This window comes from Haliotis rufescens, unplaced genomic scaffold, assembly GCF_023055435.1.
Source record: "Haliotis rufescens isolate VD_foot unplaced genomic scaffold, xgHalRufe1.0.p SCAF_10, whole genome shotgun sequence".
Classification (NCBI taxonomy): domain Eukaryota; kingdom Metazoa; phylum Mollusca; class Gastropoda; order Lepetellida; family Haliotidae; genus Haliotis; species Haliotis rufescens.
This window is the reverse complement of record NW_025963780.1, coordinates 3,930,420-3,946,134: the sequence shown is the minus strand read 5'-3', so window position 1 is coordinate 3,946,134 and position 15,715 is coordinate 3,930,420. Positions and strand designations below refer to the sequence as shown.

General features: G+C 38.6%; 1 protein-coding gene across 7 annotated transcripts in view; it reads left to right on the top strand.

Moving 5' to 3' along the window:
- Nucleotides 1–15,715, top strand: part of LOC124121198 — a 129,217-nt gene that overhangs the window by 19,569 nt on the left and 93,933 nt on the right. For 6 of the 7 annotated variants that reach the window (XM_046484189.2, XM_046484188.2, XM_046484190.2 and 3 more), the window contains exon 2: nt 737–960. In XM_046484189.2, the coding sequence (XP_046340145.1) occupies nt 946–960 (15 nt within the window). In that variant the 5' untranslated portion in view covers nt 737–945. Of the gene's footprint in view, nt 1–736; nt 961–9,485; nt 9,598–15,715 lie in introns of those variants that run through there. The other variant, XM_046484194.2, reaches the window with a different exon arrangement.

Here is a 15,715-nt window from a genome sequence, read left to right as displayed (position 1 = left end):
TTATGAATACACAATGCCATTTAGAAAGTGATCAAATGTAACAAATGGTATATTTGGGATAGCACTTTCTCAGTAAAGTATAGATTCTCGTACTTTTTTGGGTTGAGTCCCTTCCGGGATTCGAACCCGCACTTGCCAGAGTGAGGCACCTAGGGGGTTAGATCGCTGACTTTGTGTGCTGGCGATTAGGTGCCTCACTCTGGCAAGTGCGGGTTCGAATCCCGGAAGGGACTCAACCCCAAAAAGTACGAGAATCTGTACTTTACTGAGAAAGTGGTGGGGAGGGGGGCTACTACATTCTACTGAGGAATAGTAAAAATCCAGTCATGGTCGTCCTCATTGACTAGTAGCATTTCAGGAATAATATTCTGAACCAGTTCTTAATGTTTGAATTCTGCTACAAACTAGAACTGTATAAAACTTGACAGAAAATTTTGGTCTCATTCAAGCTGGACTAGCTAAAAACTTCTGCCCTGGACTAGTCTTCAAAAAGAGTTAATGAAAGCACCTCTTGACTTTCAGGCTTATTTCAAGTATAGAAAAGGTATTGAAAATTTTGTTGTTTAAAATTTGTGTTGACCAGAACATGCTGGCTGCCACAGAGGTGTTTCCTTTCCTTGTTAGTCACATGTGATTCACAGTTCGTGTGACTGTCACACGTGTGACCATCAAGAGTTCAGCTTTATTGATAACGGAAGCTGGCAGTCATTACATCCGTACTTTGTGGTACTTGCAGGTTGAGTGACTGCACACAATGGTGTCGGCTGATGGACTACTCTCTACATAGATGCCACCGTGAATAGCTGGTACGGATGAGGAATCACTTCCCACGATCAGCTAAAAATACATCGTCATGCCCTGGTCCAAGTCAGCACTGAGATGTGATGTCAGTGTCATAATGTGATACCAGATCGGCTACAACAGTAACGACCCACGACAGCACTGATGGAGGCTTCGCAGGTGAGTCATTAAGTGTGGAATCGTTGAGGCGTGACACCTTCGTTAAAGGTAGATGTTTCTTGAATGGAGGGAAGGATTCTCTCATTGTTCCTCTCATGCCTGTTGGGGTGTTTATTGATCTCGTTGCCATGGTGACGGCCTGTTGGTGCGAATGTGAAAATGTTACTTGCTGACATAGGTCGATGTGAGACTTCCGAACACCTGGAGGTTTTGACAAGTGACAGGTAGTTTCTGTTCTTCCCCAACCATCTTCATCACAACATCAATATCATTCGACTTCTCTTAAATAACATCACATCACCATTACAACACCATCACAACAACATTTCACTATACCACGGGACTTAAGTAAAATCACAACATCACCACAACATCACTAAAATACCATCGCTGCAACATCACTTTAATACCATCACTACAATATCACCCATACAACTACAACTACAGACGTCACAACACTATCCTTAGTCACTTCATGACAAACACAGACCTACAAGACTACAAATAACAACAAATTCCCATTTCAGAAATTCATCTCTGGGAAAAGGTCAAACAAGGCTTGATGACTGTCTGTTCCCTTTGACGCATTCACACACCTGATTATTCAAAATCATTCCAGACAACCTATATGTTCAGGAAAACGAACCTTCAGTTTCTACGTTTATGAAATGTAAATATTTCGCCAGTTAGAATTGTATGGCATTTGATGTGGTGAACACCTGATGTCGAAATGATCCTACTCAATGGCATTTTCTGAAAAATGTTTTTGTCAAGTCTTTTTATTTCAGAGGTATTGTTTATTTACTCATATTGTATTGTGTTATGGCTGATATCATTGTTATAATGAACTCGGGTTAGAAGAGGTCTTCAGCAACCCATGCTTGTCGTAAGAGGCAACTAACGGGATCGGGTGGTCAGACTCGCTGACTTGGTTGATTCATGTCATTGTATCCTAATTGCATGGATCTATGCTCATGATATCAATCACTGGATTGTCGGGTCCAGACTCAGTTATTTACAGACTGCCATCATTTAGCTGGAATATAGCTGAGTGTGGCGTTAAACAAACAAACAAATCACTGTTATGATCATGTTGGAAGACGTTTTTGTTACTCCAAAAACATTCCTTCAACTTAATCAGTATTCTGTTTTTAGGCGAAGGTTGATGGAAGCTTTAACAGCTACTAATGACACTTCAGATACGTTTTGATATGGATATGTTTGTGATACAATGCAGGTGAATTTATCCTCAGCAATTCTTACTGTGCATTAGGGGCACGGGTGGCCCAGTCGTCTAAGGCGCCGCGATTCGCTGTGCAGAGTTGCGTCCCTTGGGCACGCCAGAAACCTATGATTGTGGGTTCCAATCCCGGTTCGCCCCGATTATGTTTCTAGGTTTGTCAGCACCATACCCGTGCTCGTGGGTTTCACCGAAGTGGTAAACGTCTGAGACCTGCATCACTTCGGGCTTTCCTCCCACATTAAGCTGACACGCCGTGATATAACTGGAATACTGTTAAAAGCGGCGTTAAACCCAACTCACTCACTCACTCACTTACTGTGCATTAGCATACATGCTTCGTGCCGATTGGCTAGTTGTTGCCAAGTATTCTATTTTCTCTGTTTGCGGAGCAGTCTGTATCAATGTGACGTCATCAACGCTTTGTCACATATATTTGTCTACAACTGATTGTAAATTAATCAAACGTCTAGCTATCTATATCTATCAAGCGATGCCACTTACGAAATAAACCGAATTGAATTGAATATATTTGAAACTGACGTCATCCATTCATGACATCACAGACAATTTGTGGTTATTAGAGCAATAGCTTGATTTGAGATGTGGAAAACCCCACATTTTTAATGGTTGTTTGAGGTTATCTTGCGAGAGGTTTTTTTGGATGATAAATATCCTGTATCACAAATAAACAATATATTTAAAAATTTAAATAAAAATTTCTTTAATGATGCACACCTACTATACTTCAACCTCTGGCCACTGACTAACAGCTGTTCTCTGAAAAGAAAATATTTGACAGAAAAAAAAGTTGTTTAATTATCTTAAAGCAGATAAGAGACTCTTCATATTCAGAAACTGCATTAATCTCGACTTGCCAACTATTATAGACTCATAACGGTATATTTGTTTCAGTGGCCAGTGAATAATCAATATTTTGTCTTGTTTATAACTCAAAGAAGGTGTTGATTTCACTGATCGAGTCACGACTCTAAGGCAGTTTTCACTTTCTATATAGCTTTAACTCAGATCACGAACACGATTCTCATACATGATCATAGCTATGTTAGTCCCCCTGATCATTCTGTGAGGGGTAATTTTGAAATACCCCAACAACATGACAGCGGTCTGTAAAAAATTGAGTCTGGACCAGATAATACAGTGATTGACATCATGAGCACTGATCTGCGCGATTGGTATACGATGACATGCATCAAAAAATCAGCTAGCCTAACCAGCCGATCCTGTTAGACGCCTTGTATGTCAAGCATGGGTTGCTGAAGACCAATTCTTACCCAGGTCTTCACAGGTGTCCCACTTTAAGCTGTCATTGATAATAGTGATATACCGTATTCAACGTAATAAGCTTCGGGCGGTCTCAAAATTAGAAATAGGGGGTTCTTATTGGAATATTATTTTGGTGAAAAAAACAGAGCTGAAAGATAAATTTCGTGGTTTATGCTGACAGCCTGAAATGTTTATGTACAACGGATATATTTTTCCCAGAATCTAATTGCCCATAATTAAGGGTGCATATAACACACGAGTGCATATTATACTCTCTGTGATGATTTAATCATCTTCTCGATGTCCTTCTCAACATATGTGACCCACGAGGACAAAAGGGGCCTGACGGTGCGAGGATACATTTGTGATGTGACGTCAACTTTCTTCAGTGAAGAGAGACCGCCTCCGTGGTCTAGTGGTAGAGCGTCTGCCCGGAGAGCGGAAGGTCCGGGGTTGGATCCCTGTCCGCATCATACCAAAAGACATTAAAAGATGGTACTTGTTGTTACCCTGTCTGGCGCTCGACATTAAGGGTCTAAAACAAGGACTGGTCGGCTCGGAGTCAGTATACTGTGTTTGAGTGGGGTATTCATGTTAAACTGCGACATGGTATCTCAGTGGGCTAGCACTATAAATCGGCATCAGTCCGGACTAGTACAAGCAGCCACACACACATGTGCATGCACGTCGCTATATAAGTGCAATAATCTTGGACGTGACATTAGTGAAGATTGTGTGTCAAGTATCTCTGTAATAAATATGAATTGAAGCTTGTGAATTGTATTTTTGTATTCTGAAGATACTGTAATTTAAAATATAATGAAAAGTCAAAATGTAGTTTTTCACCCATGAGGTCCCTTATATCAAAGTTATTCACATATATTTTCTCTGTATACAGTCATCTCAAATATCAGTATCATAACGTAAGAGAATCTCATTGCTGATAACGTTTAAATATTCAACAAAATTACAAAAATCAAATTGAAAAGAGGCCTCCTGGTTATTGCCTGTTGCAGTTTGCAGCAGTTAGAGGAAAAGTTGTAGCGGTTGGAAAATGTGTTCGGCTGAGCGACCCTGTATAGGTATTGTAATGGAGGCACACATTGCATTTCTTGTATTGTGAATTACTAATGCGTAGCCTTAACCATGTGTTGGTTTTTTCTTTGATACTTTGTAAATAAGGGCGGTTCAAATGAGTACAGTTTTGCTCCATTCATGGCGATGCATATACTGGTTTGTACACGTATGTAGAGGTATTCACGTTGGAAAAGAAATTTTTTTTTAGGGAGTTAGGTGTCTGATTTACCGGAGGCAACAGTTATGATAATTGAAATATTGATTTTGGTTTTAATACAGATTAACTCCAATATTAATCTCCAAGGTAACAGTGTAATCATAGTAACACAGGATAGTGATACTAAAAATATGTAACGGCAAAGTGGCTAACGAAGTATGACAATATATAACGGAGAAGTGGCTTGAGAAGTATGACAATATATAACAGGCGTGGCTAGAGAAGTATGACAATATATAATGTAGAAGAGGCTAGAGATGTATGACAATATATAACAGACGTGGCTAGAGAAGTATGACAATATATAATGTAGAAGTGGCTAGAGAAGTATGACAATATATAACAGACGTGGCTAGAGAAGTATGACAATATATAAAGGAGAAGTGGCTTGTGAAGTATGACAATATATAACAGACGTGGCTAGAGAAGTATGACAATATATAATGTAGAAGTGGCTAGAGAAGTATGACAATATATAACAGACGTGGCTAGAGAAGTATGACAATATATAATGTAGAAGAGGCTAGAGAAGTATGACAATATATAACAGACGTGGCTAGAGAAGTATGACAATATATAATGTAGAAGTGGCTAGAGAAGTATGACAATATATAACAGACGTGGCTAGAGAAGTATGACAATATATAATGGAGAAGTGGCTAGAGAGGTATGACAATGTATAACGAGAAGAGGCTAGAGAGGTATGACATTATATAATGGAAAAGTGGCTAGAGAAGTATGACAATATATAACGAGAAGTGGCCAGAGAAGTATCAGGTTTGTTTTTTCAACACAAACAGGCTCTGAATCCAAGTAGATCGATTCATTTCTGTAATCTACACTAAAATTAAAAAGGTCTGCGTTTTGTTCAGAAAATGAAAAGTGAACTCAAGAGAACAGGTCGTGCATGATGGGTGTATAAAGATGACACAGGTCGCTCCATCGAACACCCCAGATATCCTGCTGCTCTCTGTGTGTTAATCACATTGCACTGGTCATGACAAGGATGTGGTATGTTTTCAGTCCAACATCAAACATATTCTCATAGTTTGCATGATTGGGCAGTACTAGTTTTGACATTTAAAATATTTTTGTTGACATTTGAATGTTTCCTTGTCAATTGAATTCAGAATACTGAAAAATCAGTTTCTAGTGGTTCGCCTTTTATCAGTTTGACAGTAACACTTAGCTTCCTGGTGTAGGTTGTATTTCACCAGTGCGGCCTCAAGAGGGTTATTGACAGTTTTCAGAAATAATTTGTTTGAACAATATTTGTGGTAATTGTCATACAAGGAAATCAGTTGGATATGACTCATATCAAGTGATGACTTCGCAATCATAATCAGTTGGGCTGTTTTGATTGGAATAATTTGATAATTGTTTGAAGATAGTCAAGTGTTCTTGACATTTTCAAGTTTAAGTCGGTTTCGATTGTTTCTGATTTGAACATGAAAAAGTTAAAAGTGAAGCTAAAATATGTTCAGCGTGCTGTATTTTGTTCAAGGGAGATAACTCTTGGTGATTTAGTTATTCAATAGGCATTTGTTGCATGTGAAATTGATTGACACATATGCTGATAAAGTGGTTCAAATGTTCGCTAGTTTGAGTGAACTTCTGAATAAAATTACATGATCAGACAAGTTTGTACATTTTGTTACCAAACTGCAAAATATTAATTATTAATAAAAATACTGTCTTCTTTTGGATATCTATTTTTGATATAATTTTGAGTTGGCTTGGAAGAGGTCATAAAATGTTAGAAATTTCAGCTCTTAATAAAAACAAGGTTTATGTTTAAAGTATTTTAGTGAGTGCTTGCTGTTTAACACTGCTTTGAAAAGTCCAGTTATATCACAGCATGTTAGCTTAATTTGGGAGGAAAGCCTGAAGTGGTGCAGGTCTTAGACGTTTACCACTACGGTGAAACCAACAAGCATGGTTAAGGTGTTAACAAACTTAGAGACATAATTGGGATGAACTGGGATTCGAACCCACAATCATAGGTTCCTGGCGTGCCCGAGGGACACAACTCTGCACAGTGAATCGCACTTCAGACAACTGGCCTTCTGTGTAGGGGCCCCTCTTTCAGTATGTTAGGATTGTAATCATTCAAAATGTTGAATGATTTTTAGGAAGATTTTATCAGAAGCTTAACATTTCTATTGAGTTCATTCTAAACATCTTAATCTAATACCAGTAGGTGCTCAAAGGCAGTCAGCTGTGAAATTGAAGGGTTCATCAAAACTCTAATATGTATTAGGAAGCAGTTTAAGATGCAAGGCAAGATGAACCCGGGGCTTCAGATTTAAAGAAATTCTTAGTTTTTGTCTGTAACGAAGCCTACATCCTCTGCATCCTGACAGGTGATTTTAGTGGATGGTATAATTATTCCTTGATGTTGGGTCACAGCTGTTCGGATCTTGAGTAATCTCGATAAGCATGACCCCAATTACTGAGGTTAGGGTATTTTTCTTTTTCTGATCTACCGCCCCTACAAAAATGCAAAGTGGAAAATAAATAAGAGCAAATTTTCTTTTATACCACTGACTGCAAAGTTGCATATTTTAAACCAAATTGTGCATACAATATGTTAAACTTCAGCATGGACAAGACGATGAATACTGTACTCATGACAATATATTCAGAACCCCCCAAAAAGACTTAAATGGTTTTGTTTTACATACTGACCAAGAATTTACCCAAAAATATCCACAAGCCAACAATTAAAGAATATGTCCTTGCTGTGAAATTCACAAGATGAGGCTCAGCCGTGACCTACATCTATCAGACCATCTTGTAGACATGCAGAATTCAACACAGGCACAGAAAAACTTGAGGTCTAAATATGTGTACATACATCATGGCAGGTGCTTGTTCTGCTGCTTTGAATTCCTTGAATGTTTAAGAAATATATCGCTAATTTGAAGGATGTTGAGCGTAATTTTACAAATTCACACATACGATGACATTGTAAGGATGGGATAGAACAGGTCTTCAGCAACTCATGCTTGCCGTAAAAGGCGACTATGCTTGTTGTAGGAGGCGACTAACGGGATCGGGTGATCAGGCTCGCTGACTTGGTTGATGTATGTCATTGTATCCCAATTGGATCGATGCGCATGATGTCAATCACTGGATTGTCTGATCCAGACTCGATTATTTACAGAACGCTGTCATATCGCTGGAATACTGCTGAGTGCGGCTTTAAACAACAAACCAACAAACAAAACAAAACATTTTGTGTTTCAGCTTTTGAAATTATTTGGTCTCAGTGTCCAAATTTTAGGGCAAGTTCATTATATGTGTGGTGCTGTATCTTCAACTGTCATGCTGAAGGTCATGAAATACTTTCAAAATGTTGTTTAACCCAATTTACTCATTGAACTCAAGGAGATATTCGAGACGTATTTTAGAACCTTTCTACGTAATTGACATAATGAATTCAAATAAGCTCATCATCTTACCTTGGAACCTTCTCCCTTGATGAAGGCTTGCTCTGGATTGAAACGGTTGAAGGTTTTGAAACAAGTTTTCAGAAGCAGGTCATCTAGTCACTGACAATTAGTAAGCAAGTATAACCTAAATAGGTTCTTGACTGCGTACTTCGTACACCTCCACTGAAGTGGCCCAAGTGTATTATTAGCCCTCGTCCCCTCCTGTTAATATCTGGTACTATTAAGCTGAAGTGTAGATAAAATTTATCTATCTCTGGTGTTAAATTGAGGTGATGGGTTTATGTGCTGATGTGTGCACAAAGTCTTACAGGAGTTGAACAGGGGGCATCTCATAAATAATATTTCATTTTGTTTCTTATAATTCAATCTTTGTTTCTTATATTTTAAATATGTATATTAAAATCTTGCTGCTTTTTCTTTAGAGAACTCTTTTAGCTTATTAATAAATTGAAGAGTTTTCCTTCCAAAGGTGATTTCAACATTTATTTTTGTATTAATAATCCCAGAGAGTATATACATTTGTAAAGGTTTTCAACAGTACTGGAAGATATTACCATTATTGGACCCGTGAAGATCCGTGGTTGAATAGGTCTTCAGCAACCCAAGAGGCGCTAGAGGTTGATGCATGTCATCGATCTCAATTGCGTGGATCGATGCTCATGATATCAATCACTGAATTGTCTGGTCCAGACTTGATTATTTACAGACCGCCGTCATATAGCTGAGTGCGGCATTAACCAACAAACCAACCAACAACCATTATTGACAATCTGATGTGATCAATGTAGTGTGTATTTGTATTCAATTTTCAAACCATATCCATAAATGGTTCCTCCGATTATATTGCTAGTTTTTTCAGCATCATAACCATGCTCGTGGGTTTCACGGAAGTGCTAAATGTCTATGAATTGACCTGCATCACTTCGGGCTTTCCTTCAACACTGAGCTGACACACAGTGATATATCTGGAATACTGTTTAAAGCATCATTTAACCCAACACACTCACTCTGAAATAATAAAATTATGCTTTTAAAAATTCTGAATTGTTTAGACCTTTTTGAAATTTTATTCACAATATGCAAGTGAGGTGTTTTGAGATGACCCCTCAAGACTTTACATATCAATGCTGTAGGATATGAGAAGGGAGATAGATATTGCTTGAGTAGGGGTGTAAGGGGGGTAGTGGTGAGGGGAGGGGGGAAGGGAGGGGGAAGGGTAGATAGCAGTCGAAGCAGTGACTCACTCTGACACTTGGTACGGGGCTAAGATAGTCCCAGACTGTGTATTAAAGGTTTAAAGTGTTAGAGAAAGTTTTAGATCCATCAAGTCTGTGTTGCTGTCTTTGGAAGCAGAGACAAAGGTAAGGTTAGCCTTGTTAGATCTGTATTGAGTTGGAAGGCAGTGGGTGATCAGTCATCATCATTGAAGAATCTTTGAAGAATGAGGATAATTACATCACACAAGTACAAGTGACAAGCTCAGTCTTGTTTGTTGTGTGGGATAAAACATGACATTATCAGGCTGGGGTAAGAACATATGTTTCTAAGGACATACTCTAGTGGAGTGATTTCCTCCTATGAAGCTAGTGTATGTGACCACTCCTAGCTCCGTGCAGGACTTCCAGTGCCTAGGGCAAGCAGTTTTCATGTATGGCTTGTGCCCTGTTCACAGGACCTTCATCTTCCTGAGGCAAGTGAGTTAACTGACTATAAAAGTCCAGTTTCCACCCCTGCCAAACTTGGCTGGTATTATGGAGTTACATTTTGGCTAGACTAACAAGTCAATGCATAGTCCAATCACAATTGCGCAACAAAATCGAAATCCGGTGTGTAAACTATCAATTAGATTTCCGTCGATTGCAGGATTTGCAAAGTATCTGCACTGCCAACTCGTCAACAGATATTTTCTAAATCTTTTCATGTTTTTTATCAAGGTGCTCACGTGATTTGATGCACTTGGCGATGTAAGACCCGATTTATCACAATGTAGATCTTGATTATCGATCAGATTGTCTTGACCGGGCGCCGCCATTTTGTTTGAAGCAAATGCTAGTGATACGAGAGGTGGAATCTGATTGGTCCATAGGAGAGGCATAGAAGGGACATAACTTGTAATAACCACTGGTGGCGCTACGATCGAGCCCAGGAATATATTATTATTGTCCAGTCTCCATCGTCAGTCGTAGCATGTAGCAATGTAGCATGAATTTGCACTGGTGCTCTGTACGTTCTTGTTATGCATGCTGCTAAGTCGGACTGTTGGTGTGGCAGAAAGCTGATGTTGAGCTGGGTGTGATTCTTGGTAGCAAATTATCATTTTTGCTCTATCTTGTGATGACGAAGTGTTGTGGGATTCTTGGGGAAAATGTTTTTTCAGCTCAATCTTGTGATGACAAAGAGTGGTTGCTTCTGGATAGAACATGTCCTTTTGGCTAAATCTTCTGATCACGAGGAGTGGTGGATACTGGATAGAACATGTCCTTTTGGCTCAAACTTGTGATCACGAAAAGTGGTGGATACTCGATAGAACATGTCCTTTTGGCTCAAACTTGTGATCATGAAAAGTGGTGGATACTCGATAGAACATGTCCTTTTGGCTCAAACTTGTGATCACGAAAAGTGGTGGATACTCAATAGAACAATTGTCCCAGCCCTTGTCTTGAGAGCAAGAGATGGTATGACCACAGGGCTAAATATGAACCTGAACCAAAGTCTTGACTTGTCCAATTATTATAGACTTGCAAGGAATTGTTTGTTTTCAGGGCCTGAAAAGAAATCTAAATTAGTCAAATAATTACAGAAAAACATGGAATCGTTTGGATCCGAAGAATTATTATAGACCTGCATGGAATGTTTTTGATAGTTTTGTTTGTGGAACAGACCAGCGTGGCCCACCTGACCGGTATCTGTGTCCATCATCTCCGGCTGTAGGCTATGTATATACATAGATAGATAGCACCTGGCCAGGTTTTCCTTGACCGCTGCTGACCTTCTGGGGCCAGGAAGTCATTATAACAGATTCTCTTTCCTGGCCTGATGATTTCAAAATGTTACCACTGATAGGCCGAATCCTCTGATGGAGGACAGGTGTGGGTTATAGGCTGGAGTCCTGGTTTGCCTTGCCATGTTGCATTTCTGTGTCAGACCTTTTGTTTTTGTGTTTGGCACTTCCCGGATGGAAAGGTTTAAATGAATGTTTAGTGATGCCACTTATTCCTCAGTGAATTTGGGGAAAGCTTTAGTGATGGTGTATACATTTTATGATGAAAGTATTTCTTCTACAAAGAAAGTAACTTGATCCAACTAAGGCCATATATGTAAATTGATCCATGAATTGCCACCAAACATGTCACATAACATGTCACATTAAATTATATCCTCAGTAAAACATGTCAAATGAGGCAAGACTTCCTCCAGAAAAACATGTCACATGATTCAAGACTTCCTCCAATAAAACATGTCAATGATGCAAGACTTCCCCCAGTAAAACATGTCAAATGATGCAAGAATTCCTCCCTTAAAACATTAAATGTGATGAAAGTGCTGTAGTGGAAGACAGCCTGCCCAATACAAGAATTCCCTCAGTAAAACATGTTAAATGATGCAAGACTTCCCTCAGTAAAACATGTTAAATGATGCAAGAATTCCCTCAGTAAAACATGTTAAATGATACAAGAATTCCCTCAGTAAAACATGTTAAATGATGCAAGACTTCCTCCAGAAAAACATGTTAAATGATACAAGAATTCCCTCAGTAAAACTTGTTAAATGAGCAAGAATTCCTCCAGAAAAACATGTTAAATGATACAAGAATTCCCTCAGTAAAACTTGTTACGTGATGTAAGAATTCCTCCAGAAAAACATGTTAAATGAGCAAGAATTCCCTCACAACAACTTGACACATGAGGCACACAATGTCCCAGTTAAAACATGACGGGTAATGCAAGAAATCTCACAGGCAAATGTTGGACATTTTTGCGAAAAAGGACACAGTTCATCATGCAGGTTTAATCAGCCAAATTTACCAACTTCAGCCCAGACATGAAGCAATTAGGCAGTTGACATAAGGTGACCACCTCCCCCCACACAGCCTCCCAAGGTATGAGTAAATGTTTACTGTGGAGCGTATCTTGTTTGGTCGTGTGGAAAGTTGATAAGTGCCCGCTCAGCAGACAAGGTCAAAGGGCAAGCAACACAGCTTTAGTGTGAAAAAACATGTTCGTTAATGGTCCATTGTTCTTGCCCAGAAGCCATTTGTATATCAAAGGCCGCAAGTGAGAAAATTTGTATTCAGTTGTGGGTCTTTAAGACATATATTGGATTGTTTTATGTAATTTATTTGTAAATTATTTAAATTGTTGGTTAAATATTCATGAAGTTGTACGCTTCCTTGGTGTTTTACAATATGTGGCTGACATTTATATAAGTTATATGCAATTTTCTGGCATTTAAAAAAAAATATATTATTCATGATTTTTAGGAAAGATTTGATGTTTCAACCTGTTTGCAAATTCTTATCTTGAGTAAGAACTTGGAAGGAGACCAAACTCGGGCCAATTCACTGTGAATCAATGATGATGCTTAGAAGGGACATGGGTAACCTTGTCTAACACGTCCCAGGTTGCTGTGCAGTTGCCTCCCTTATAGGTACCAGAATCCTATGATCATGGGCTCAGATCTCATTTCACCCCAGTCATGTTTCTAAGTTACTCAGTACTATACCCATGGTTGTGGGTTTCACCAAAGTGGTGAATGTCCAAACACTTGCGTCACTTTGCGCTTCCTTCCAACATCAAGCTGAGACACTGGAATCAAACTTAGAACTCTTCGAGGTAAACCAACTCACTCACTATGATGTCATAGCTACACAGGATACAGGCGCCAGGCTACTGAAGCTAGCCCTTCTTCAGATGACCATTGCATATGTTTTCATTAACGTAAAGTTATAAAATGGACCCGTGAAGATTCCGGGGTAAAATAGGTCTTCAGCAACCCATGCTTGCCGTAAAAGGTGACTATGCTTGTCGTAAAAGGCGACTAACGGGATCGGGTGGTCAAGCTCGCTGACTTGGTTGATGCATGTCATCATATCCCAATTACATGGATCGATGCTCATGATGTCAATCACTGGATTGTCTGGTCAAGACTTGATTATTTACCATCGCCGTCATATAGGTGGAATATTGCTGAGTGCGGCGTTAAACAACCAACCAACCAACCAACCAACCAACCAACCAACCAAAGTTATAAAATGGATAAATGGTAAACACTCAAGACCATCCTCTTTATTATATGGGTATTCTTTGGCCATAGATGAGCATGCAGGGACAGGGAGCATATTATAGGCCACTTTTATGCTGGCACCATGAAATTAATTTTAAGCTTTTACCAGCTGAACGTGTTAAAACTGACAGCATCCATACAACCAAAACTCGTTTTCTTTGCAGTAAGCCCTTGAGCTTTGACGAAACCTCAACCCTATTTTTTACCCGAAATTCACGACAATTATGTTTTGAAAATCAATCTTGGATTTCATGATCGCTTTGTTTGGAAAGTGAAAGCCGTCAAATATGGATGAATAAGGAAACAGCACTAACAGTACACCTTGAAATACAAGACTCAGGATCAGTACTTGGTTATTTTTGGATTGTCTGGGTCATTAGGTCTATTTCAGAAAATAGAAAAGGGATAACTCTTCACTTAAAAGCCGGATATGGGAAGATAACTCTACTGTCGAAATCCGGACAAGGGAAGATAACTCTTCTGTCGAAATCCAGACATCAACATCACCAACTGATATCAAAACCAGATCTTCAAACAGGAAAAACCCAAACATTATTGATCGTCCTGAAAAAAAAAAAATGTCATTCAAACAGCTTGTTTCATAAAACTCACATGATGGTGCCAGATATTTGTAAAATTAGCAAGACCTCATGTTGCTTGCATGTTTTTCATTATCTTGTTTCTTCTCCCTGTTCTGTTTTTTTCTGCGGCACCCTCATGTCACCTCCTGGTGGTGTCTATTCCATACATTTCCTTGTTCCCAGCTCGAAACATCTATTTAAGAGTATCTTTCCCAAAGACATGAAAGCCTACATGTCTGAGGAATTCCAGCAACTCCATCTAAAAAAAATTAGCCATTCTCCAGCATCCCTTTTCAAGATGGTGGTAGTCGGGTTTCACGGTTGAATCACGTCCCTGCTCATTCAATTAGATGCCTCAGATGTACATATACTATCTTCTTTACCACATATTATCGCCCTCACAAAGCCTATTCTTCACCCCATCCACTGATAACTGTTTTAACAATCTGAAACGAAAGAAATGATGTGAGATTTATTTGATACTATTGACATTCTCAAAGCAAAACAACTCCCATGGTCTGGATTTTCAATTAAGGTTTTTTCACAAAAATCTGAATCTGTGGAATAGTCTGGGAAAACTGTAATATGTCAGTTGAATCAGACATATGGATTGTCTCATTCATAAGTTTGCATGTGAAGGTGTTAATTTCTTTGAAAAATTTGTGCAACCAATCCCATGACGATAAGAATGCCGGGATCTGTATCTTGTAAATGTTTATAGATAAGAAACACTGTTATTCGCAGCAATTATGAACACATTCACAAGGCATTTTTCTGTGTTAATGCATTGAGTTATGTCATTGTGTCATATCAGATAATTTTCAAGGACATTGACTGATTTTCAAATATTTCCCAATTAGGTAGTGACCAAGGTTCATTCAAAAGTTGATAGAATCAGGAATATATCTATAAAAGGACTGTAATTTGATGATCTTTTAGAGGTGTTTAAGTTTTTCAGTAGTGAGAAAAATATCAAATGAAGTTTATAGAACACCTAGTATTTCATGTCAGTTCTAATACATTCACTGTGGTGAGTTTGCTAATGACTTAATTTCAGGATCAGTTTTCAATAATATGCAATTATAGGAGACAGTTTGAGAATGCTATCAATTTTCTCAAATTAACAACAGGAAAGACAATTTTGTGTATTTACACAGATAACTACTTCCTGTGATGATTGGTGCGGAAATTCAGAAATTCTATATCTAAATGATCTTGAAAGACAATGAAGCTTTACATTTTGTAGGAATGGCTTGAAAAATATTCCCTTTCGGTCATTATTGAGTTCAGAATTTTATTCAAAGGAATTTGTAAGACTTGATCAGCACGATGAGTGGGAAATGAAAGTTAAGATGAGGATTGTGAAGGAATGTTGTTGCCGAGATCTGGAATGCTGTAAGTGAGAATCTTCTCTTACCTGAGAGTGTTGTTTTGTACTGAGATCTTTACATGATTCTTAATGGTAATATGTTGATACTTTAATATATTCAGGGATAAAAATTTTTTCAGAATTTATATACCGTTTTCCACGCAATAAGCACCCCGCTCTAATAAGCACCCATGGCGATATTTGCTAATATACTGGCTAGTGAACAATCCAAATTAGCACTCTTCC